Here is a 25,278-nt window from a genome sequence, read left to right as displayed (position 1 = left end):
GCAGAGCCACAGGCTAGGACTGACATTGTGATCATGTCCTCCTTTGGGTGGCTCTGGGTTTACCGGTTCTGAGAGGCCAGGTCCTTGGCTCAAGCAAGGCCCCTGTTTCACCTGGGTCATCTCTCCCACTCACCCAGTTGTCCAAAGATTCCTCAGTAACATGGAGACCAAACCCAAGGATCTCTATGTTGAACTAACCATGGGGGGTCTGGGGCAGGATCCAGCCTGGAGCCAGAGTGGAAAAGAGGCCTTCCCTGTGGTGCACATGAAAGATGTGGTAAATGGACCAGTGGAGGACTCAGAAACGGGGGGTGGAGACATGGCTAGCCTGGAGTTGTAGAGTGTAGGGAACATCATTGGTACAGTAGGGGCCAGGGTGGCTGAACAAGGTCCTCCTCCAAAAAAAGTCGGGGAGGAGGCCACAAGATGGAAGGATATACCTAAGGAGAAGCTGTGGGTCAAACAGCGCCAGGCCTGGGACCTAAACAGCTTCCCTCAGTTGAAGCTGTTCACAATAACGGGGGGTTTGAAGAGATGGTTTAGTACCCAAGAGCATTTGTGCACACACATGAGATCCTGAGTTCAGATCCCAGCACCTATGTAAAAAGTCAAGTATGTCACGTGAGCCTGTAACCCCAGTGCTGGGGGGGGGGGGGGCAGGAGGGGTATTGGGTGAAAGTAGAGGATTGCTGGGGTTGCTGGCCGTCAGCCTGGCTCCGTGATCACCGAGAAACCCTGTCTCAAGGGAATAAGGCAGAGAGTCAGAGAATAGGGCACCCAATATCCTTCTCTGGTTCCAGGACATATGTGTAAGGCTATTGCACCTGCATACATGTGTACACATACACCATACACAGAGAGAGATAATTAGAATAAAAATTATAATATAAATCTAATAATAGCAGTGACCACTTATTGAGGCCTCATGTAGTTAGACTTAAGTGGATTTTCTTTTACTGAATCTTCCAAATAGTTACTACTGCTGTCCCTGCTGTAGATGGGGAAACTAAGGTACAAAGAGGCTGAACAACTTGCCCGCAGCCACTGACCTGGCGTCTGATCCCAGGCAGCCTGGTCCAGAGCCTGTACACTCCCCAGCCAGTGAGGAGCTAAGTACGTGATTACCCAGAAACACTCAGAGGTCCCCCTGGGAAGATGGAGACATGATTACCCAGAAATGTCCAGGAAGGCAGAGGACCCTCCAGGAGGACGGCATCCAGCTCTGATTCCCTTTCTGTGGTTCAAGTACATGGTATACTTGATGTCTACCCCAGGCACCTACTCAGGTGCCAGGAACCCCCAACCATGACCTTGTTTGGCTGCACAGAGAAAGAGACAATGGATGTGTGAAAGCCAATGGTGTTGTAGGCCCCAGACTCTCCTACTGGTCGATGGGTCCTCAGACAGGTAGGTAACAGCTGCATTTCCAGGGGCAATTTTGGCACACAAGCCAACAGCGCCCCCTACTGTCCATCCTGGGGAAAGCACTGCCTCGCATCTGGTCTGACTGGCAGCACAGATGCTCTCCCATTGTGGGCAGAGTTTGTAGATTTTGAACACACACACACTCTCATGTCCACCAGGAAAATTTGGCCTACACAGTGGGCTAGCAGCTAGAGCCCTCAAGCCCAGCAGGCTCTGCTTCAGGGAAAGACACAGAGGCCTGGTCTTGGCTGTGTGGTTAAGGAGGGGGAAGGGCTGGATTTCTTGATCTTTGGAAAGATAGAAACTTGAAGTTTTCATCAGTTGGGACTGGCAAAAGGAAGAATGGCCCCAGAAACAGGCCACAACGCTGTATCTGTAAGCGCTGAGCAGGGTGCAAGGTGTGATCCAGTCTGGCGTAACCTCCTGGCTGGTAGACCATAGCCTGGCCAATGGAGTTGCACCCAGGCATGAAGGACCAGGGCGAGGAGACCCATGCTGCCTTCTGCCCTAGGTAATTCTGGGAGGTGAAAAGGATCCCTTGAGGGTACAGTGGACTCCGGTGTTCCACAACCTGCCCACCACCGTCCCTGGATGAGCCAAGGCCGTGGGCTGCTGGAAGCCGGAGAGGCTGAGGCTGCAGGCCGGAAGCTGGGTTAATGTGTCGTCTGGGAGAAGCTGACTGCCTCCATCTCCGCCTTGGCTTGGGCATCTGAGTGACGTCTTTGCGAACAGAACCACAGGAAGAGGAAGAAACCTGCAAGACAGGCTGGTCAATGAGAACGGCACCAGAACTAACAACCTCCTGTCGTTGGGGGATAAAGGGACAGACCCGGAGGGCACCTTCCTGCAGTTCAAAGGCCACTCTCGGGCTGGAGAGATGGCTCAGTGGTTAAGAGCACTGACTGCGCTTCCAGAGGACCTGAGTTCAATTCCCAGCAACCACATGGTGGCTCACAATCATCTGTAATGAGATCTGGTGCCCTTTTCTGGCAGGCAGGCGTACATGGAGGCAGAATGTTGTATACATAATAAATAAATCTTAAAAAAAAACAGAAAAAAAAAAAAACAAAGGCCACTCTCTCCTCTGGGCAGATATATCCCCAGATCAGCTTAAATGGAGCTGTGGACTCAACCATCACCCACCCCTTGACCTAGAGACCCTTGGTGACCAGCCCCCTACCAGTGCTTGCCACGCTGTGAGCTCCCGCAGCCCTACCATAGAGCGAGTTGAAGATGGTGAAGAGGAAGAGCTGAGGCAGCAGGAAGACACCAAAGGAGAAGAAGGCCAGGGCCCAGGTGGTGCCCAGGAGCACCGTGAGGCCCAGTACCATGACGGTGTCCCGGCAGGCCCAGGAGCTCAGCGCCTTCTTCTGCGCCCGTAACCTGCACAATATCCGCAGAGCCCAGGCCAGCACTACCAGGTTGAACAGAGAAGTGAGGCCACCATAGCCCATGACCAGGACTCTATGTACCATGGGACTGCGCACCCAACACCTGCAGGATAGGAGGAAAGGTCAGGATTAGCAGGACCCCAAGACCTGCAGGAGGGCAAGTGCACCTGAGCCTTGGGGCTGACTCTACCCCTGCCTGGTCTTGCTGTTCCAGGGATTGTAACTTGCCTGATAGTTCATATGCCCAAACCCCGAGCCCAGTTTCCCACCAGCCACCATGACGGGATCATCCGACACCGCCATCCACTTCCTGAAGTGCCTCCTCACAGCCACGGTATCTCAAGTCTCCTTTCCTCATCCTGCTGCCTCACCTCCTCTATGCCAACCTGATCAATGTCTTGTAGATCGCTGGTCTGGGCTCTCATTCTAGAAGCTTCCTCTTCCACTCCACCCACCACCGCCACCATCTTGCCACCACCTCTGTGTAATGGGACACACCTCCCTAGACATTTCCCCACCTAGAGCTAAGCAGTACGTGAAGCACCACCCCATGGTTTGCCGGGCAGATGCTCTAGCATGAAAGAGCTGGGGAGCAGAAGAGCGGTAGGGAAATCCCACAGAGGACACTGAACCTAGGGGTGCCTGCTGGGCCCTGACCTGGGCCTAGACCCTCCAAGAGGCCTTGGACTTTTCCTCTCTAGGACACTTCAAAAGAGGTGCTAATCTTTGCTTCGATCAGAGCATGCCCCATGGTCAGCATGGGTGATCCCAGGCAATCCTCATGACAGACCAGGAGCAGGCACCTAACCATCTCCATTCCATAGTTAAGACTTCTGCTTAGAAGCATACACGGGCTGGGGCAAGGGTTGAACTTGAAGCCCCTTAGTCTGGGACCTGAGTCTGGGTTCCTGTCACAATCACATATAGATACCCACCTCCTGGGGCCCTGATGCTGGAGTCACAGTGGCCTTGAACATCATTTACAAGAGTCATGCACATGGGTAAGCAGCATTATGCATCCTTCGCTTTTGCTGCTACAGAATATTCTAGCACGAGGCTCTACCACTGCTCACTACTCCAGCATCCCTGCTATATGACCAGACTGCGTTTGGAGAGTCATTTTAGTTTAGAGATGCAGACAGATGAAGGTGGGTAAATAACAAGTAGATAGAAAAGTAGATGATAGGTAGGTAGATAGATAGATGATAGAGAGATAGATGATAGATAATAGATAGATAGATAGATGATTGATAGATAATATATAGATGATAGTTAGATGATAGATAGATAGATAGATGATAGATAGATAGATAGATAGATAGATGATAGATAGATAGATAGATTGATAGATAATAGATAGATAGATAGATGATTGATAGATAGATGATAGATAGATAGATAGATAGATAATAGATAGATAGATAGATAGATGATAGATAGATAGATAGATAGATAGATAGATAGATAGATAGATAGATAGATAGATAGATAGATAACAGACAGACAGACACTGTGTGGAAGGCAGGCCTCTGGACATTATCTTATGTTAACTGAGGCAGGAAGACCCTCCCACTGGGAGGGTGTGAATGGTGCCACTCCCTGACTGGGATCCTGGGCTACAGAACTGGAGAAAGGCAGCAAAGCAGAAGCACACGTTCATCACTTCTGCCATCACATGCAGACATGTGACCAGCTGCTTCCGCTCCTGCCACCTCCACCTCTCCACCATGATAAGGGCTGCACCCTGAGACAGACAGTCAAAATCAAGTCTTCTCTGTTAACCTGCTGTCGTCAGAGTATTTTATCACAGCCATAGAAAAGTATCTAAGACAAAGCTGGGCGGTGGTGGCGCACGCCTTTAATCCCAGCACTCAGGAGGCAGATCTCTGTGAGTTCGAGGCCAGCCTGGTCTACAAGAGCTAGCTCCAGGACAGGCTCCAAAGCTACAGAAAAATCCTGTCTCAAAAAAAAAAAAAAAGAATCTAAGACAAATGATAGATCAATAAATGGATGGATGATGGATCGATGGATCAATGGATAGATCGATGGATGGATGGATGGAATGGATTGATTGATGGATCAATGGATGGATGGATGGATGGATAAATGGATGAATTGATGGATCAAAGGACAGATCGATGGATGGATGGACTGGATGAATGGACAAATGGATGGATGGATAGATAGATAGATAGATAGATAGATAGATAGATAGATAGATAGATAGATAGATAGATAGATAATAGATAATAGATAGATAATAGATAGATAGATAGATAGATAGATAGATAAATAGATAGATAGATAGATGAATGGATAAATATGTAGATATATACATAGATGGATAATACAGTTCTCTGAGTTTTTAATGGAAAATAAAAGTCACCAAAGCAGAATAACAATCTCCTGAAAGACAGAAAAGGGTGAGAGAAATGTAGTGTGAAGGTCCCCACTGGTTCACTGCTGTGTCCCTCTTAGGCACCTGTCAATGAAGCTCTTTTGTCCACACTGCACATGATACAATGAGATACATCTCTAAAGGTGCTCACCCCTTAGCAATATCCCTGCCACTTCCTACTCCTTTCCAGACTCCGGATCTGGGCAGTGTCCGGAGGACTGCCCTGGAGCTGCTGAGAGGCTAAGTCCCCACATTTAATAGATAACCTGGGATCTCACAGATGAGTTATTGAGCTGTCTGTGCCTCAGTTGCCCTATTTTGACCTAGGGCTGGCAGTGGGACTGAACCCTCACTGTGAGCATTGAACATACTCATCTATGAAGCCTGCCCCCACGAGCCCTCAACTATCCTGAGCTGCCAGAGAGAGCCATGGTGACTGGACTGTCAACTCTCCAGATGGCTTCAAGCGGGTCTTATTATTTTATTTACTGTTGTTATACATGCACAATGTTTGTGATGTGGGGGTCAAAGGACAGATTTGGGGTGTTAATTTTCTCCTTCCACCATAGATTCTGGGGATAGAATCAGGATGTAAGTTTGTGCTTTTACCCACAAGCTGTCTCACCCACCCTCCACGGGGGTCTCCTACACTACCTTGTACCCAGCTGTTGAAGGGTTTTGGAATAATAAACTTGATGTCCCTGGGTGTGAAAAGTCACAGCAGAGTTTGTCTTCACCCCAGGCCCTGTAGAAGATGAGTTTATTCCCCCATGGCATTCCCCACCCCTAGGCCCTACGCCAGCAGCACGGGAGCTGGAGTGCTGGCATTGTCCTTGCTCTGTGCAAGGAAGGAAGAGCTAAGCTGAGCCTGTCAGCTAAACAAGGTGGCCTGAGAGCCCAGCAGTCAAGTGCCAACTGAGCGAGGCAGCTCTGGGGCCTGCACTGGGTCAAACAACAAGACTAACCTTGTGGCCGTGTTATATATGGCCAAGTGTTGGCAGGACCTCCTAACTCAATGATTCTCAACCTTTGGGTCAGAACCCCCACAAAGGTGACTTACCAGGTATTTACATCACAATTAATTAACTGCAGCAAAATTACAGTTATCAAGCAGCAACGAAAATAATTGTATGGTTGGGGGCCACGGCGACATGAGGAACTGTACTAAAGGGTCACAGCATTAGGAAGGCTGAGAACCATTGTAACTGGCCTTGGAGGTTCTGCAAGTATTGGTGTCCACTCAATGGCTTCCTAGTCAATCGGCACAGAGCAAGCAGCCATCCCTGCAAAGACCTCAGGGGCATAGAAAGGGTGGGCAGAACCCACTGGAATCCCCTCTGCCTTTAAACCGTGGCTCTTTGCCCCTCAGCCATCACATCACCTTAGAGATCCCAGGCCCGCATGGCCCCTCTACCTCACCAGGCACTCACATGGACACATTCTGGAAGCCTGTGCCATTTTCCTGGCTTTTGGAGAAAGAGATCACGTGGGGTCCATACACTGAGCTCTTGATCACCAGAAGCAGCAGCACCAAGAGGGCTGGAAAGCCTGGAGGGCGAGACAAAGACAGGAAACCCCAAGATGAGCTGGTTCCGGTCCTTGGGCCTGCTGACGGGGGAGGGGGGGTGCACACTATGCTGAGCTGCAGCCCCACACAAGATCCGGCTTCAGAGCCAGCTTAGCGGTCTTGGAAGAGGCTCATCTCCAAGGTGGTATCAGTGAGATTCCGGGGCTGAGTGGCAGCAGTGGTGGTGGTCACCAGGGAGGTGGCAGGGAGCTGACAGGAGATGGGGGTGGCCAGGGAACTTGAGAGGAAATAGAGACCACAACAAGAGGTTATTGAGGTCATGGTGATGTCCGTGATGGTCCCGCTGTGGTAAAGAAGGGTAAGGGGAGGGTGGCGGGGTGCAGTGAAGGTGAGAAAGGTGATGAGGATGAAGGAGATGGGGTGCTGGAAACGGAAGTAAAGGCAGGTGTGGGCAGGGACATGGTGGGGGTGATGGTGGGGACAGGGGACTGGGGACTGGGGACTGGGGGTGACGGCAGTGCCAAGAACGGAGGTGATGAAGTCACAATAGTAGAAACGATAGTGTTGGAAACAGAAGCAGATCCAGAGGTGAGGACACACAGGGGCAATGGTGCTGCTGGGGGTGGAGGTGGCGGCGGAAGTGATGCCATTGATGGAATAGAGATTGTAGCAAGCACTTAGTGTTGACAGGGATGGTGGTTCATGGTCACACAGCGGTTGCCATGACAGGCAGGGGGACTCGGGGTTAGTACCCGTGCTCTGGAAGATTCAGAGGCAAGTTAGATAGATGTCCCTTACCCCAGCCCAACGCGCAGAGCTTGAGCAAGTATCGGTGGATGTAGACATTGTAGACGCGCCCCAGGAGAAGGTAGAGGTTGAAGCCTTCGACGGCCATCCAGGTAAGGCAGCTGAGCAGCGCATAGTGGAGGGTGGCAGCCAGCACCGTGCACACTGACCTGGGCACTGTGGGCAGGGCCATCTGGGAGCTCAGAAGGAAGGTGACGTTCAGGAGCAGAACAGAGCCGTGCAGGTTCATGTGGATGCGTGTGACGGAGTCACTTTGCTTCCTGTGGGTGGAACATTGCCCAGATGGTGCCAGGGCCTGGCTTACAGATGCACAATGATGGGGAAATTGAAGCTGATAGGAAGCGACCCAATAACTGCCACGCTGTTAGGATGGCTCATGTCCTGCAGCCCTTCCCTCTTAGTAGCATCGCCTACCCCAAGAAGCTGGGGCACGAAGGAAAATGTGCAGCGGAAGTAGGTGGGCTGAGCAGGGCGAGGATTACCTGGAGTGGGCGTACAGTAGTATGGTGAGCAGCGCGGCCACGACAGAGATGCTGCAACCCACCAAGGAGATGTACTCAAGAGGCACCCGTAGCTCAGCGGGCACGGGGTCTCCAGAGAGCTGCTATAGGGCAAAAGGGGCTGAGGGGCTGAAGCATAGAAATGCCCAGCTCTCTCTGGGTTCCACCAGAGACGTCTCCCAGACCTCAGTTCCAAATCCCTTCCCCACAGCCCAGCCCAGTCCTGCCCTGAATGAAGCCATAGCCCGCACTGTGGTTTTTTTCACCCACCACCTCCCGAAAGCACACTTATCCCAGTCCATACACATAGCTGGGGTGCCCACCAAGCCTGGACCGAGACTGGGTAAAGGAGGCTCTTGAGTCCATTGGTCTAAAAGCCAGCAAGGCATGAGCCTGAAGGGGCTGGCAGCTGTTATTACCCCCAGGACATCCTAGCTGAGGGCCAAGCCAGGACAGAGTAAGCAGAGTTGAGGGACAGAGATCAAATCCTGTCTTGGTATGATTTAGCCCCTGGATCAAGTCGAGCCTGAAGCCTACAAACCTTTAAAGGAAAGCAGGTTCCTAAGTTGACTTGTGTGACTCCAGCCTAGGAGGGTTGGGCTGACCTTACTCCTGTACCCACCCACCCCGGGGCTCCTGCAGCTCCCGTCCCCCTCGCTCGTGGCGAATGCCGGCATACCATGAGAACTGCGAAGTAGGTGAGGTGGTTGCAGCGACAGAGGACCTGAGAGGGTGAAGGCTGCTCTGTATAGCAGCCCTCGGGGCTCCAGGCCCCCCAGCTGTGCTGGCCGGCTCCCTCCTTCCAGAAAACACAGGTCACCGTGTACCCTTCCTGAAATGAGACGCGGGCGCAGGGGGTGGGAGGTGAGTCTAGGGGTGCAGGATGAGATCCCATGTGAGGGGCTGGGGTCCTGGGGCCCAAGAGAGAGTCAACTGCACCCCGTCAACATTTTGTGGGTGCTGGCTGGGCTTTAACAATCCCAGATACCAGCCCCACCTTCACCGTGAGTTCTCAGTTGTCCTGGACAAATGGGCAAGCCTCTCTGAACCTCAGTTTATTCATCTGTGAAATGGACTATACATATCCAAGTCCCAAGGTTGGCAGAAGCAAAAAAGGCCATTCAGGGGGTAGGGGTGTGTGTGCAGTGCTGGCTCTTCCTGTGACAGATCTTCTACAAACCACTACTGCCTCCTCCCAGACCCATGATGATGGGAGACTCATTGGCAGCCAAGTCCTACGTTGGACGTAAGGGGTGTGACACAGACACACTATGGACAGCAGAAGAGGAGGGACAGAGGGAAGGGAGGCCTTAGGGATACAGGGATTGAATGGAAGTGGAACTGGACACTCATTCCAAAGGGAAAGGCAATGGCAAATCTCTGAAGGTGAAAGGGGAGGTTGCTGTGAAGTTGGCAATGCCAGCCTTCCTGCCCAGACGGAGGCAGGCAGAGCCAGAAAATAGCACTTTGGTTCCTCACAGGGAGGCAGGCAGATGGGGACCCAGAAGCAGCAGCAGCAGCAGCAGCAGGAGGAGGAAGAAGACTTGTGCCTCCCGGCTACTCTTTCCTGTTCCAGCATCAGCACCAGCGCTACCCCCACCCCATGTGGCCCAGCCTAGCAAATCCACACGTCTCATCCTGGCCACCACCTGGTTCAGCCACAGACACACGAGTCAGTCAAACCTTTTGCACTGGTGGGAAAGAACCTTCCTAGAATGGATGTGAACCGGTATCTTCAGCATCCATCCCATCTTACCATAGGAATGAAAGCCAAGGCAGGAAAACACGGTTGAGACTAGAGAAGACTGAACTCTAACAGTATTACGTCCATGCCTGGATCCAGCCATACCTGAAGGCGGAACTCCCCTGGACATTCCACTGATAGGGACGTAGAAATCCCCTTTGGTGCTTAAGCTGATTCTCTACAAATCACGACAAAGTTCTTTCTCGTTTCTTTACAGAAATTTTTCAAAGAACAGATTTAAAGTTGTTTCCCATATGGTGCCACAGTTTAAGTTTGGCCAAACCGGGGCTGACGGGAAAGCTTCAGAGGCTGGGGTGGAGGTGGGCCTAACAGTACCAGACTTCGGTTGTGCCAGAAGCTGATGTTGACGGGATTCTGAAGGTTGTTCACAGCCCTGTGATCCAGCTGGGCCCCCAGGACATAGTTGTTGAGCAGGGATGAGTTACTGTCATCCTGGAAAGGCAGTAGAAAAGGGATCAAGTGTGGGGGGGTCAGATAAATCCTGTGTGAGATCAGAATTCTCATCCCAGCCCTCTTCCCTTCTGTCTGTCTCCTGTCTCAGCACAGACATTGATGCACTAAGGTCTTGGGTCTCACTTGCAGACTGCAAGCCTACCTCCCTCCTATATATTATGTTTGAAAAGACGTCAGATTGCCTTGAGTCAAGCCTCTGGGCAGGCTGGTGAGGGATTTTCTGAAATAGGTTAGGCCTGTGCACTCCTGCCCACCACGATGGACTGCCCCCTCGAAACCCATTCTTCTTTCCTTAAGTGGCTTTTGTCTCTCCCTAAAGCAGGTAGGGAAAGTGGGTCCCAGAGTGGCAGTGGCCACCTACAGTTGCACAGTGAGCTGTCCCCACTCACGGGCCAACCTGTGACACAGAAGCGTCCTTGGCCACCTTCTGCTGACCTGGAAGAGCTGTGCCGTGAAGAAGTAGATGCAGATGAGTCGAAGTCTGGCAGGCTGGGAGGCCACACAGGCATCCTTGGTCAGCTCAGCAGGAAATTGCATGCCATGCGGGGCCCAGGCCTGTGGAGGACAGCAGATGGGCTGAGGCCTACTGATCAGAGACCACAGATCCAGTCCCAACACCTTTGGACTCCCGCCCCATTAAACATTTCCAGACCTCACCTGAGCTCCACTTTTCGATAGCACCCTCCTCCCAGACCTCCCCACCCATCTTCATTCCCCCCAAGAACAGAACCACCCCAGCACCAGACAAGCATCTGACCCTGTGAACACCAGAGTCCTAAAAGGAAGGACACAGGTGGCCCTGGCTGCTACCAGCGCCAGGGACCGGCCCTCCACCTGCCTCCGAACAAAATCAGGATGAAGAGCCTGACCTGGGGGGTCCTGGGATACCTCCTCTTTTTGCTCTCCAGACAGCAAAGCAGAAGAGGCAACTCCCAGCAGATCAGGGCAGAGCATGAACAGGGGACTGGGGGCCCAGGCAGTGGGGGAAGGTCTTGACCGTAAGCCCCTGCAGGCCTTCCCTGGCTGCCTCTGACCTGGGGGACACTTGGTAGGGTGGCACTGGACAGGGAGAGGCCAGGAAAGCTGCAACCCAGCTTGAAGATCAGAGACTGGATGGCGTTTGTCTGCAGCGTCAGGTTGTGTCCGCAGAAGCTGGCATTGAGCAGCTTCTGCTCCAGGTGATGGATATGCCTGGGACTGGGCAGGAGTGGGGGAGGAGCTGGAGACAGCCTGGGGGTGGGGCCTTCCACCCCCACCCAGCCCTCCCACCATTACATCTCTACTCCCTGCACCCCCCCGCCCCGTGTAACCCGTGTCCCCAGCCCACATCTTAGAGTCCCTACCTAGGAAATGCAAGGACCTGTTTGACTGGTAACACTTCATCAAGGGGCCTCAATAAACTCTGGAAGGGCTGAGGCAAGCCTTTGCTAACACTCCAGGCCCTGGTACCAGGCAGACAGCGAGTGGGTACTCACACAGTGGGTACTCAGTCACCACTAGCTGGATATGTGTATGGCTGACTCACTTCACTCTGGAAGATAAGGTCCGGCCTCTGGGCCGCTCCAGGTTCTTCATCAAGGTCAGTAGTTCTGGTATTGTTTCTGTGGATAGTGGGACTTAGGCCTTGAGCCGGCTTCTCAGCACTCCTCCCCCCGGAGGTCACCACCTACCTGCTGGGATACTTTGAGCAGCCAGAAGGCCCAGGCAGACGAAAAGGGACACGCGTGCATCCATGTCCTCTGCTGGGATCCTCTTGGCCTTGGAGAGGGGAGACCACGGTCAGTACCTCTACCTTGTAGATATTTCTGTAAACACCCCCACCCACCACCCCCGGCTTTCTTCTTTTCTTCTTTTCCTTTTCCTCCTCCGCCTTCTCCTTTTCCTTCTGTGGCTGTTGCTGAGATAGGATCTTCTGTAGCCCAGGCTAGCCTCAAACATGCTATGTAGCTGAGAGAGATGGCATAGCTCATCCCAGTGCCCAGCAGTACTGAGGATCGAACACAGGCTGCATGCATGCCAGCCAAGCACTCTGCCAACTGAACTACATCTCTAACCCAGTATCGGCAGCTTCTTCACTTCTGTATTTCCGGGGGAACCCAGGCTGAGGCCAAAGACTCTGTCTTTGCTTGAAGATCGTCAAAGCCAAGTGTCCCTGACTCCAGAAAGTTTGACTCACTGAGTATAGCTACCATTAGCTGCTCAGCCTGAGAGTCTCCCTGGGGTTCCTCAGCCTCAGTGGATGGGGGTGGGGTACTACTATAAGCAAGCAAGGCATAATCCTGACCCATCCTGTCACTAACTGTACAAATAGGGATCTTCCCACATCCTTCCCCAAGTTTCTCTCCATGTTGACGGACCTCGCTGAGTGTGTCCAAGGCTCTGGTTCAATCCTCAGCACCTTAGGAAAAGAGGGGAATAGATGAATGAACTTCTACCTAAATACAGTAAGATTATGTCGACCCCAAAAACCCTTCCAAAAGGAGACTAAACAGATAAGGTAAGCTCAAAGCAAAGGGCATGATGATGCATGCCTTTAATCCCAGTACTCGGAGGCAGGGGCAGGCAAATCTCTGAGTTTGAGGCCAGCCTGGTCTATAAAGAGTTCCAGGACAGGGGCTGGAGAAATGGCTCAGCAGTTAAGAGCACTGGCTGCTCTTCCAGAGGTCTTGAGTTCAATTCCCAGCAACCACATGGTGGCTCGCAACCATCTGTAATGAGATCTGGCACCCTCTTATGGCCTGTAGGTGTACATGCAGACAGAAGACTGTATACATAATAAATAAATAAATCTTTAAAACAAAAGAGAGAGAGAGAGAGAGAGAGAGAGAGAGAGAGAGAGAGAGAGAGAGTTTCAGGAGAGCCAGAACTATGCAGAGAAATCCTTGTCTGGAAAAACAAACAAAGCTAAGCACAAATCTACAAGACGGAAAATGGGGAGGAGGGTGACAGCTGAGACTTTCTAGTGACCCCGAGCAAGTGGCTGCCTGGGAAATCAATTTGTCCATTTTATCTAGTATTGCAATGGGCAGGGGAGGGATTCATGGGAGAGATGGAGAGCAAGGAGACACCAGCTAGTACAAGGCTCGTGGCCTTGGAAGCGCTTGAGAATGGGAGGCATCAGGGGCCTCTGAAGAGGGGCATGGAAGATGAAGCTAAACACGAGGATTTAGTCTGGGAGATAACCCAGTGGGTAGGGAGGACATAGCCTAGAGGGTAAGCCCTTGACACAGAAACAAGGGGACCAGAGTTTGAATCCCCAGAACACATGGAAACACTGGGTGAGCAAAGTGATCATCTGTTATTCCAGCCTTAAAAGACAAGGGATCCCCAGAGCAAGCTGCCTAGATTAACCACATTGGTTAGCTGTGGGTTTGACTGGGAGCCCCTGCCTCATTGAATATGATAGATAGATAAATAGATAGATAGATAGATAGATAGATAGATAGATAGATAGATAGATAGATAGATGATAGATAGATAGATAGATAGATAGATAGATAGATAGATAGATAGATGTAAAAATAAATTAATTTTGCTTTGTTATGTTTTTGAGACAGGGTCTCACTATGTAGCTCTGGCTGTCCTGGAACTCATGTAGACCAGGCTGGCCTCAAACTCCGAGAGAGCCTCCTGCCTCTGCCTCAGGAATGCTGAGATTAAAGGCATGGTCACCATGCCTGGCTTTACCACATTTTTCAGTGATATGGCAACATTATTCATTTAAGCCAAGAATCAATTTGATATAAAAATCTTTTCTTAAAAGATTTATTTATGAATGGATAAAGAACGTGTGGTACATTTACATACTAGAGTACTACACAGCAGAAAAAAATAATGACATCTTGAAATTTGCGGGCAAATGGATGGATCTAGGAAATATCATATTGAGTGAAGTAACCGAGATCCAGAAAGTCAAACATCATATACACTCTTTCATAAGTGGCTTTTAGACATAAAACAAAGAAAAACCAGCCTACAAATCACAATCCCAGAGAACCTAGACAACAAAGAGGACACTAAGAGAGACATACATGGATCTAATCTACATGGGAAGTAGGAAAAGACAAGATCTCCTGAGTAAATTGGGAGCATGGGGACCTCGGGAGAAGGTAGAAGGAGGGAAGGGAGAGGAAGGAAGGGGAGCAGAGAAAAATATGCAGCTCAATAAAAACAATTTTTAAAAAAGATTTATTTATTAATTATGTATACAGTATTCTGCCTGCATGTATTCTTGTAGACCAGAAGAGGGCACCAGATCTTATAGACAGTTGTGAGCTACTCATGTGGTTTCTGGGAATTGAACTCAGGACGTCTGAAAGAATAGTCAGTGTTCTTAACTTCTTAACCATCTCTCCAGCCCTGACATAAAAATCTTGAAAGAAGAATAAAATAACACGGCAAAAATTCCATGTGTCTAAATGAATCTGAAGAATTTTTCTTGGTCCTTTTGCCAAGCAAACGGGATGAAGACATTCATGACTGGTGGCCACCTGTGCTGCTTCCTGCTTTTGACACATCACGGCATCAGACCTTGATGCTTCCCAAACTGTATATCTGCGTTGTGACTTCATTCAGTAGAATGCAAACATGAGTCCCAAAGGATGAAAATTCGGAAAGAAAAACAGCTTAGCAAAACTAAGCAAAGCAATCCTTCACGCCGCTATACACCGTGCACACGATCTATTTCTGCGATCATCTGTTTAGAATGCGCCTAACCTGATCAGTGGGACTTACTTTTCACTAAATTACTTCAGGAATTAATTAAAGCTATTAAGGAAAGAATTTTTAAAAATAGGACCAGTGAGATGCTCAGAGGGTAAGAGCACAGGCTGCGTGATAAACATCATGACCAAAAGCATCTGGTTGGGGGCATTTCAGCTTACAGCTCACATTCCACCATGAAGGAAAATCAGGGCAGGGGCTGGAGCAGAAGCCATGAAGGAACGTGCCTACTGACTTGCTCCTCGTGACTTTCCCAGCCTGCTTTCCCATAGAAGCCAGGACCACCTGCCCGACAGGGGCGCTACCCACACTGGCCCTCCCCTCTCATGTTAGTCAAGACAATGCCCCACAGGGCAGTGTGACGGAAACAGTTCCTCAACGGGTGTTTCCTCTTCCTAACATACTTCTAAGCAAAACAAAACAAAACACAACTACACAGCATTTTGCGCAGGCCTGGCTACCTGAATTCCTTCTGCGGAGTGCATGGTGGAAGGAGAAAGCCCACTCCCAAAGGTTGTCCCTTGACCTCCACATACATGTTGTGTAGGAGCATGAGTGCATACACATACGCACATACACACACACACACACACACACACACACACACACACACACAAAATAAATAAATGTTAAAAAATAAAGTCACACACATATCCACTTTTGTGCAACATGATAATTAATTAATGTGCTGGCTAGAGTCATTGGGAAGAAGGAACCTCAACTGAGAAAATCATCCTACCAGGCTGGCCTGCGTGGCGTTTCCTTTGCTGATGGATGTGAGAGGGTCCAGCTTGCTGTGGGAGACGCCACCCCAGGGTTGGTGGTCCTAGGTGCTATAGGGAAGCAGGCTAAGGGCTGGAGATACAGCTCAGCAGTTAAGAGTACTGAGTTTTCTTCCAAAGGACCTGGGTGGGTTCAATTCCCAGAACCCATACTGGCTCACAACCATCTGTCATTTCAGTTCGAGGGGATCTAACACCCTCTTCTGGCCTCCCTCAGCATCGGGCACATACAAGGTGAATAAATATACATGTGAGCTAAGCATCAATACACATAATTTTTTTTTAAGTTTAAAAAGAAAGAAAGAAATCGGGCTGAGCAAGCCATGAAGAATAAGCCAGAAAGAAACATTTCTCCATGGCCTCTGTTTCAGTTCCTACTTCCTGGTTCCTGCCTTGAGCCGCTGCCCTAATTTCCCTTCATGATAGACTGTGAACTGTAAGCTGAAATAAATCCTTTCCTCCTCAGGTTGCTTTTGGTCATGAAGTTTTTGTCACAGCAACAGAAACCCAAAGACAATAAACAAAATAAATTCTAGCCGAGCGGTGATGGCGCACGCCTTTAATCCCAGCACTCGGGAGGCAGAGGCAGGCGGATCTCTGTGAGTTCGAGGCCAGCCTGGGCTACAAGAGCTAGTTCCGGGACAGGCACCAAAGCTACAGAGAAACCCTGTCTCGAAAAACCAAATAAATAAATAAATAAATAAATAAATAAATAAATAAATTCTAAAGATTACAAAAATAAAAAGACTGCAGAATATTGCTCAGTGGTAGAACATTTGCCTAGCATGTGTGAGGCCTTTGATTCAGTACCACAAAAAGAAAAAGAGAGAAAGGGAAAGAAAGGAAGGAAGGAAGGAAGAACGGAAGGAAGAAAGAAAGGAAGGAAGGAAGGAGGAAAGGGGAAGGAGGAAAGGAGGGAGGGAGGAAGGAAGGAAGAAAGAAAGGAGTTAGTTTGCAGATGAAAATATGGCTGCACAGTTAAGACTGTTTGCCCTACCGTCATGAGGCCTGGAATCCAGATGCCAGCACCCATGTAACAAGACACTGTCCCCCACAAGCACCTGTACCCCAGTGCCAAGCGGAGAGAGGCAGGGAGACGTCTGGGATTTGCTGGTTTCCAGCCTAACCGAGACACAAACGTCAGGTTCAAGAAGCTCTGCCTAAGAGGAACAGTTACAGAGGATGTAAGATGCCCCCACATCTTTTTTGGCCTCTGTGTGCATGCATAGGCAAACTCTTACACACAGAAACAAATGAAAATCTTCCATAAAAATAATTGGCTCCAGCAAGATGGCTCGGTGGGTAAGGGCACTTGCCACAAAAGCCTGGTGACATGAACTCAGTGCCTGCAACCCAAGTGAAGGTTGGAGAGAGCAAAATCCAAGACACTGTCCTTTGACATCGACATTTCAATGGCATGTGTGCATCCCACTCATATACACAACAGCCATGCCATAAGAACTCAGCAATTCAGGGAAATGTATTTCTTTATAAATCTATATACTTGCCAGGTATGGTGGCACATGTCATTAATCCCATCACTTGAGGCAAAAGTAGGTGAATCTCTGTGAGTTCTGGGACTGCCTGGTCTACTTAGTGAGTCCTGTATCAATCAAAGACAAAACAAAACGAAAAAAAAAAAAAAACAAGAAACTATATACTTAGAAGTATCTCAAAGGAATTCGACTGAGTAAACAAAAAAAAATCTCAAAATGTTAAGACTTTTGTGATGTGACGAGCAGAATATGCTTGAAATGATAATTACAGAGACACAGAGAGATCAGTGGTTGCCACGGGCAAGGGAGGGCTCCCGTGCGTCTAGGAAGGGGGACCGCGAGGACCCATGTGGCGATGGAGCAGTTTGTGCCGTGACTGTGTTTGTTGACTGCTCCGGGAGTTTACATTTGATAAACTGCATAAAACTTGATCCCACCCACACTGTACTGGTGTGCAAGCAAACACATACTGAGCTGGTGATCTCCGAGAACCGCACTAATGTGAATTTCTTGAGCCAGAGATTACACTATAGGCATCCCTATAGGAGAAAACTGGGTGAAGAACACACAGAATATTTCTGCATGATTCTCTTTTTTTGCAAGCACCTGTGGATTTGAAACTTCTCCCAAAATTAACACTTAAAAAAGGAGAACCAGAGACGTGGCTCAGTGGTAACTGCTTAGCAACCACGGGGCTTAGGTTCGATGACCAGTGTTGAGAGAGTACAATGAATTAAAATTTTACTTTTGAAAGTTAAAAATGAGCACAACATAGCATTTTGAGTGAAAGAGATTCTGAAAGTGACACACACCGGGGCCAAGGTGTGGCTCCGTGGCGGAGCACTTTCCTAGTGCATGCAAAGCCCTGGGGATCATCAGCACTAACAGAGAAAAATAATGCTTTACAGTTATAAACACCGGGGCCTGGAGAGACAATTCAAGAAGTTAAGAGCACTGGCTGCTGTTCCAGAGGACACATGGCAGCTTACGAGCACCTGTAACTCTGGTCCCAAGGGATCCAGCACCCTCTTCTGACCTCCTAGACACCAGGCTCGCAAGTGGTGCATAGTCATATATGCAGGCAAAACATCCTTACATATAAAAAAAATTTAAGGTTGTAAAACAATGTAATTCCATCCTTGCAAAAGCAAGCTGCCTTTCTCACATGTGCGAAAGAGGAAGGAGTGCATCTGTGTAGGAACGACACCGCTTCTCTGCCGCCCTCATCTGTGCTCCTCGGGCTTACCCATACGCTACGCTTGCGCGTCTCTGTTTCTAGTTACTTTCCGGACAGCTTAGACATTTACATCTTTCAAATATAAACAGCAAGTAAAGAAATAGCCACAAAAAGCTGTGAAACACCAAGCAGTCCTCCATTCTGCAAGCCCAGCTACCCAGTGGCCTGCGGGAGACTCCCTTTCTTGGAGTCTGCTCAAGCTAGCTTCTGATGTTTCTTTAAACAAATATGGACAAATGAGACTTCGGCCATCAACTATACAAAGTGGCGTCTGGGTCCTACTAGTCTGCCTTCGGCTCTTTCTCTTGAAAACGCATCTGGGAGCATCTGCTACAGCTGTATCCAGGGAAGCCACTTCTCCAACTGCATGTGCTAATGCTATCTCGGGGATGAGTCAGGATTTAGCTCACAGCCCGCTGTGACTAACATTTAATGGGACAGGGATTCGGTTCTAGTCTTTTGCCCTTACAAACAAGCAGCCAGGCCAGGGTGTTGTTCAGTGGTAGAGCACTTGCTAAGCACAACCAGGCCTAGGTCCCATCCCCAGTGCTGCCAGAAACAAAAATAGTTGTCACTGTGTGTGTGTCACCCGAATGTGTGCAGGTTCACCATTTGCACACTGGGGTACAATGTACCTATCACTTTATAGGAAGTTTCTGTAACAGGAAAATCAATCCCTGTCTATTACATGAGCATAAATAGTTTCTAGTCTGACACTTATTATTTTTTTAACATCACATGGCCCTTTATTTTGTGATGTAGAAGCATCATTTTTAATCATTTGATTTGGTTTGGGTTGGGTTTTGAGGCGGGGTCACGCTGTGTAGCTAGCCTCAAACTCACTTTGTAGCTGAGGCTGGTCACCGTCCTAGTATCCTCCTGCCTCCACTTCCCAAGTTCTGAGATCACCGGCATGCACCATTACACCTGGTTTTCTGTGGTGCGGGGGGGGGGGGGGGGGGGGAATCGAACCTAGGCTTTGTAAAATGTTAGGCAAAGCACTCTGCAAGCTGAGTCGCATTCCTAGCCCACAGTTTTTTCCTAATACTATATTAACATATAAGCCAGTTTTAAGAGAGGAATTAAGCTAGGTTGCTAGATGGCATGATTCACTTACCTTCCCGAGATCTCAGAGAAGGGATGCGGGGCAAGCTTTGGGAAGACCGGGGAAGCTTTGGAAGGGACAACATAGACTGTTTCCAGTGAGACAGCCAGGACCTGCTAGTGTAGAAAACCTCAGCTAAGGAGCTCACCAAGGCCAGCTAGACTGGGCGTGTTGGAGCATGGGATCAAAATGGACATTCTGAACGTGGCTGGCAATGAAGGCTGACTGAGAAGCCAAGGACAATGGCACTGGACTTTTATTCTACTGCATGGACTGACTTTGTGGGAGCCTGGTTTGTTTGGATGCTCACCTTTATAGACCTGGATGGAGTGGAGAGGACCTTGAACTTCCCACGTGGCAGAGAACTCTGACTGCTCTTAGGACTAGAGAAGGAGGGGGAGGCGGGGAGGGGGAAGTGGGGAAGGGGAGGGAAAAGGGAGGCGGGGAGGAGGTGGAAATTTTTAATAAATAAATAAATAAATAATAAAAAAGAAAACTAAATAAAAAACAAACATTGTTACTAGCTCAAAAAAAAAAAAAAACCTCAGCTGACAGAACTATTAGTGGAGAAACTGAAACCCAGTGGGCAGAAGAATTTGACCTCGAGGGGCTGGGCCCTGAGGCTTGGTATCCAGGCCTCAGCTATGCCACTCCCAAGCAGACTCAGAGAGAGAGCAGCCTGACTCCACTTACAACTATAAAAATCAAGGCCAGAGCAGAAGTCCCCCCTCCCAAACAGACAGAAGTTGCGGCTTCTACCTCACTCCCAGGGTAAACCACTACCTTTACTGTAACCTCCAGGTACCTTTCCTGCCCCTGCTGAGCAGGACCCATGCACCATTACCATGTCCCCTCAGCCATCAGGTTTCCAACCCTGTAACTTATCACGTGAAGCCCCCCGAGAAACAAGAATCCATGTCCTGACTTTCCAGATGGTTCCAGAATACTGCAAGACAATACACACCACGAAAGCAAAGCGTTTGCTTGGGGTTCAGTGGCAGCCTTGTAGTTAAGCCAGGACCCAAACCTGGGCTCCAGGCTCTAAGCCTGCACCAGTACCAGCTTCCCAAAGGTGGCTGGAGAGTCCAGTGGAAGTAGACAAGACCTATTCTAGGTCAACAGGGAGATTAAGATATCTGTGAACAAAAGAAAGCTCTGGATTTAATAAGCAGCTCCACTATCCAGTGCCCAAGCTATGTGACACTGGGTTAAGAACTTGGTTTCAGCCAGGCGGTGGTGGCGCACACCTTTAATCCCAGCACTCGGGAGGCAGAGGCAGGCGGATCTCTGTGAGTTTGAGGTCAGCCTGGTCTACAAGAGCTAGTTCCAGGACAGGCTCCAAAACTACAGAGAAATCATGTCTCAGAAAACCAAAAAGAAGAAGGAGGAGGAGGAGGAGGAAGAGGAGGAGGAGGAAGAAAAAAGAAAGAAAGAAAGAGAAAAAGAACTTGTCCTCACGACCCTCCAAGTTTCTCATGTGTAAAATGTGACCAAATAGACCTACTTCCCCGGAAGAACTCAAATAACCCCTTCCAGAATCCTTACTTGTGGGAATCAGGCCCTGCCTTAGGTCTGGTTCTCTAACTAAAGGCCTTGGGCAGGAAGGCATCTGTGCATGAGGCTTGGGAGCCCCTGTTTCCTCCCCAGAACAGATCGTGTACCCCACCAGCAGCACCAGGGCACACCCAGCACAACGCTCCTAAATACACGCTCCCTCAAACAGCTACCCCTGTCAACCACAGGAAGGGACCCTGATTCTGGCTTCCTCTAGCTGCCTCTGGCCTGGGTGAGAAATGTACCAGTGTGGATCAGCAAACCGCAGCCCACAGAGACGCCACTATGAGCCTGTGCCCCCGCTGGGTAAGGAAGGCCACAGCAAAACACCAAGGAGTCTACTTTCTCTGAGACACTGTCCAGGCTGCTCAGGAACTTCACCAGTTCCCATTCGCCGGACACAGGCTCTGTGTGCCAAGCCCAACGTAGAGCACCTAACGGTCCACACTCTGTCACCTAAGATTCAGGTTACAGGGCTTTATAGATGAAAAACTGGGGTCCCAGAAAGCTAGGCCCCAAAACAGCCATGTCTTGACTTCAGCAGCTACTTTTGAAAGCAAGGGTTTCTTTAGAATTGGAAGGAGGCGGGTCCCTAGCTCAAGACGCCTGGGACATCCTGAACCTGGGAAGGGGCTCGTGGGGTCTGCTGATGGGCGTCAACCGGTGGGAAGGTGGAGGGATCTAGGGGACTAACCTGTGGCAGCTGCTGCAGTCACGTCCTCACTGCTGTCTTGATTCAGCCTTCCAGCATCTGCAGGGAGAAAAGGAAGTTGGAGCGAGCAAGAGAGCTGTGGCTTCTCTGTTCACCTCAGCTCCCTTGTCCCCTCGCTGCTCTGGTCTCACTTCGCCCCATGCTCACGCCTCACTTCTTCTTTCGTGGTAGCAGCCTCTGTTTCCTCTGAGCTGTTGGCCAAACCAAGGTCTCCTTGAGCTCACTCTGGGGCCCCTCACGTACTTCCTGGGAGGGGCGTGGGGTCAGGGTGGGCTGTAACTCCAAAGATGTGCCAGGAAGGGCGGCATGGTAACGTGGAGGGTTCGAGATGCTGGCTGGCAGCTCTGCAACCTTGGGCAAGCTATGGCTTCTCCCTGGTCTCAGTTTCCCCATTTATAGAAAGGGGGAAATGGCCAATGAGTGCATGACAACCCGTGGGATTGATCCAGAGATCTAAGGCTGGGAAATGCTGGGTTCAAGTTCCAAGCCTCCCATGGGCTAGGAGAGTGGGGGTAATGTCTTTAAACTGACTGAGCTTCAATATCCCCTCTATAAGATGGAGGTGTGGTAGTAATATCTTGGGGTGGGGACATATCAACAGTAAGACTGACAAGTGTTCCAGATGCTGAGTTGATCTCCTAGAGAGAATAAAGACCCAGTTCCAGGTAGCCCAGGGCAGAGCTCAGAAAGTATGGCCAGAGCAGCAGGGGAAGCGAAGCTGACCAACAGCCTCTCCTCTAGCCAGAACTCCCACAATTCTACCCTGTAACACCAGCCTTGGAGGAAGTGATTCAGGAATGGGGACTAGAGATGCTGTCCCTTGCCCAGTCTATCCAAATCTCTGGAGAAACCATAACCCAACAACATGCCCTTCTATGCCCCATGTGGAGCAGAGGTGGGGGGGGGCAGATAGAGATCCAACCAAAGGGAGAAATCAGGGAGGTCCCAGCACGGTGTCCCCCCTCTCTGTCACCCAAACCACAGCTCACAGTGGGTGCAGTGGGCTCAGAGGGAAGAAGGGGCACTGCCTCCCCGCCCAGATGCCATCAAAGGTTTTGCAGGAACCCTGCTACAACTGTGTCTCAACTCCTTGGCCACACTCCCACTGGGTGACTTAGATAAGCATTTACCCTTTTTGGATGTTGTTTTTCTTTGCCTTGTTATTGTCTTTTGTGGCGCTTGGCCTCAACCTCAGGGCCTTGTGCACGCAGGGCAAGTATCTGCACACTGAACCACACCCCTAGCTCCCTTGCTCCCTTGCTCCCTTGCTTTAGCTTTCTGCTTTTGTTTTTTGGCCATTATAACCAGATATTCATCTGTCAGCCTTTCATATCAGGGGTCTCCCTGGCTGCCTCCAAGATAGAACTGGATGGCCAACTCCTTCCTGCTCCCCAGTGAGCACTTACCCTGAAGGCATAGATAGCTCTGATCCCCAGGTCCCCATAGTCCCTATGTTTACTACCTCACTGTTCTTGCCTCAGCTTGGGATGCTTGTTATCCCTGCATACCACACCTTAGAGCTCGCCTTCAGACACTCTCATGTTCAGACACCAGAAACGGCTCCCTATTGACTTCGTGATCTACCCACCCTCCAGCCAATTCCTACTCCTGCCCAGCTCTGTCCATACCAGCCCCATTCAGCCATGTCTGCTCTGCATCAGCTGTGACACTCCTGCTCCCCCAAAACCATTTTGGAGTCTGCAGCATGAAGAAAAAAGAAAGAAATATTAATTTTGGTAATATATCACAAAATTTGCTATTTTATCCATTTATAGCTATAGAGTTCTGCAACATGAAGTAATGCATTGTTGTGCAGCCATCACCATTGTCTATCACCAAACCTTTTTGATTTTCCCAAACACCAGATTTGATTTCCCCACCCCACTCACCAGACCCAAAGGCCTGGCAATCACTCTTTTTTTTTCTTTTCTTTTCTTTCTTTCTTTCTTTCTCTCTTTCTTTCTTTCTTTCTTTCTTTCTTTATTTATTTATTTATTATTTTTTTCAAGACAGGGTTTCTCTGTGTAACAGTTTAGCTCTCCTGGAACTTGCTCTGTGGATCAGGCTGGCCTTGAACTCACAGTGATCCACCTGCCTCTGCCTCCCGAGTGCTGAGGTTAAAGGTGTGCCAACACCACACCCGGCTGAAGCACTCTAATGTGTCTCTATTAGTGCAACAACTGTAAGGCTCCTATAACCAGGATCACCCAGTGGGCGTGTCCTTCTCTGACTGGCTGACTTCACATTGCCCACTATCGAGATTCAGTCGTGTTATACTAAATGTCCTTCCAGATGGAGTTGATGGCATGTGCCTGTGATCCCAGCATTTGGGAGGCCAAGGCAGGAGGACCAGGAATTCAAGGTCTTTGCTAGCTGTGTACTGAGGCCAAAGTGAACTACAGGAACCGGTTTCCTGCCTTCGGGGGAATAAGGCAGCAGAATCAAAGGTTCCAACCCAGCCTGGGCTATATAACCTTTGGAAAAACTGTCCTTTTAAGATGTTTAATAATATTCCACTGTGTGTAGGCACAGTTTTTCTACCCATTCACCTGTGGATGGGCAGGGTCTCCTGCTGCTTCCTGACTGCTGTTAACACTGCCAGTGCACAGGGGTGAACAAACAATCTTTTTGGACAAAAGAGAATGTTTCTAGCTAAATTTTATTTACTTCGTTTTGTTGAGATAGGATCTTACTACGTAACCCTTGGCTGGCTTGAAACTCACTATGTAGACTGGGCTGGTCTTGAACTCAGAGACTTGCCTGCTTCTGCCTCCTGAGAGTTGGGATTAAAGGCATATGCCACCACACACAGCTTTCTAGCTAAATTTTAAGAGCTTTATTTTGTTTGAATGCTATTCATTCTTATGGATTTTCTTCTATTTATAGCAACTTATACACGGATCTTTATTTACTCTAATAATATGAAGCAGTCCTTTAAAATATACTTACATTCTAAAAAGTAAAATGACTCAAAGAAAAAAGTCAATGTGTTGATGGGGTATAGAAGGGATAAACTAACACAGGCCGCTATCAGTCTTCACTGTCTTGAGTCTAAAAGACAGAACCGCATGCCCTGTCCACTGGTGGGGGAGGCTAAAATAAGATTAGTATTTCACCAGAGATGCCTAGAGAAGTACAGTGATCAAACTGAGAGATAAGGGCTCTGTGACATCCAGGGTGAGCCTAAGCCATTGTTTCTGATATTCACTGGGCTCATCGTGACATGACACCCAGTACACAGGATAACTGTGCAGCTAGGTAATTGGGGGCGGGGTGGCTGTCCAGCCTATGGCTAGCATATACTAGGTTTCGTGAGTGAGTGGCTCCCCTCACACACCCTATGCAACACACATACACACACACACACACACACACACACACACACCAGGGCGGTATTCAGCAC

The 25,278-nt window shown here is 49.5% G+C and overlaps 1 protein-coding gene across 11 annotated transcripts; it reads right to left on the bottom strand.

The window, feature by feature from the left end:
- Positions 1–864: 864 nt before the first annotated feature.
- On the bottom strand, positions 865–22,080 carry Adgrg5 (adhesion G protein-coupled receptor G5). 11 transcript variants are annotated; one of them, XM_085681987.2, is made up of 16 exons: positions 22,030–22,058; positions 21,858–21,914; positions 19,920–19,992; positions 19,622–19,725; positions 12,625–12,665; positions 11,938–12,025; positions 11,793–11,868; positions 11,302–11,464; positions 10,703–10,822; positions 10,130–10,246; positions 8,729–8,881; positions 8,032–8,153; positions 7,541–7,809; positions 6,645–6,762; positions 2,642–2,919; positions 865–2,179 (listed from the first exon to the last, which is right to left on the bottom strand). In XM_085681987.2, the coding sequence occupies exons 6-16, from the start codon at positions 11,999–12,001 to the stop codon at positions 2,079–2,081; spliced, it is 1,581 nt and encodes a 526-aa protein (XP_085538113.2). In that variant the 5' UTR covers positions 12,002–12,025; positions 12,625–12,665; positions 19,622–19,725; positions 19,920–19,992; positions 21,858–21,914; positions 22,030–22,058; the 3' UTR covers positions 865–2,078. The 11 variants fall into 11 exon arrangements, with proteins under 11 accessions (XP_085538113.2, XP_085538110.2, XP_085538109.2 ...); XM_085681984.2 differs by having other exon boundaries at positions 22,023–22,039; XM_085681983.2 differs by having other exon boundaries at positions 22,007–22,035.
- Positions 22,081–25,278: the final 3,198 nt, after the last annotated feature.

Source organism: Myodes glareolus, chromosome 22, assembly GCF_982192425.1.
Source record: "Myodes glareolus chromosome 22, mMyoGla1.1, whole genome shotgun sequence".
In the NCBI taxonomy this organism is placed as follows: domain Eukaryota; kingdom Metazoa; phylum Chordata; class Mammalia; order Rodentia; family Cricetidae; genus Myodes; species Myodes glareolus.
This window is presented reverse-complemented; position numbering and strand designations above follow the sequence as displayed.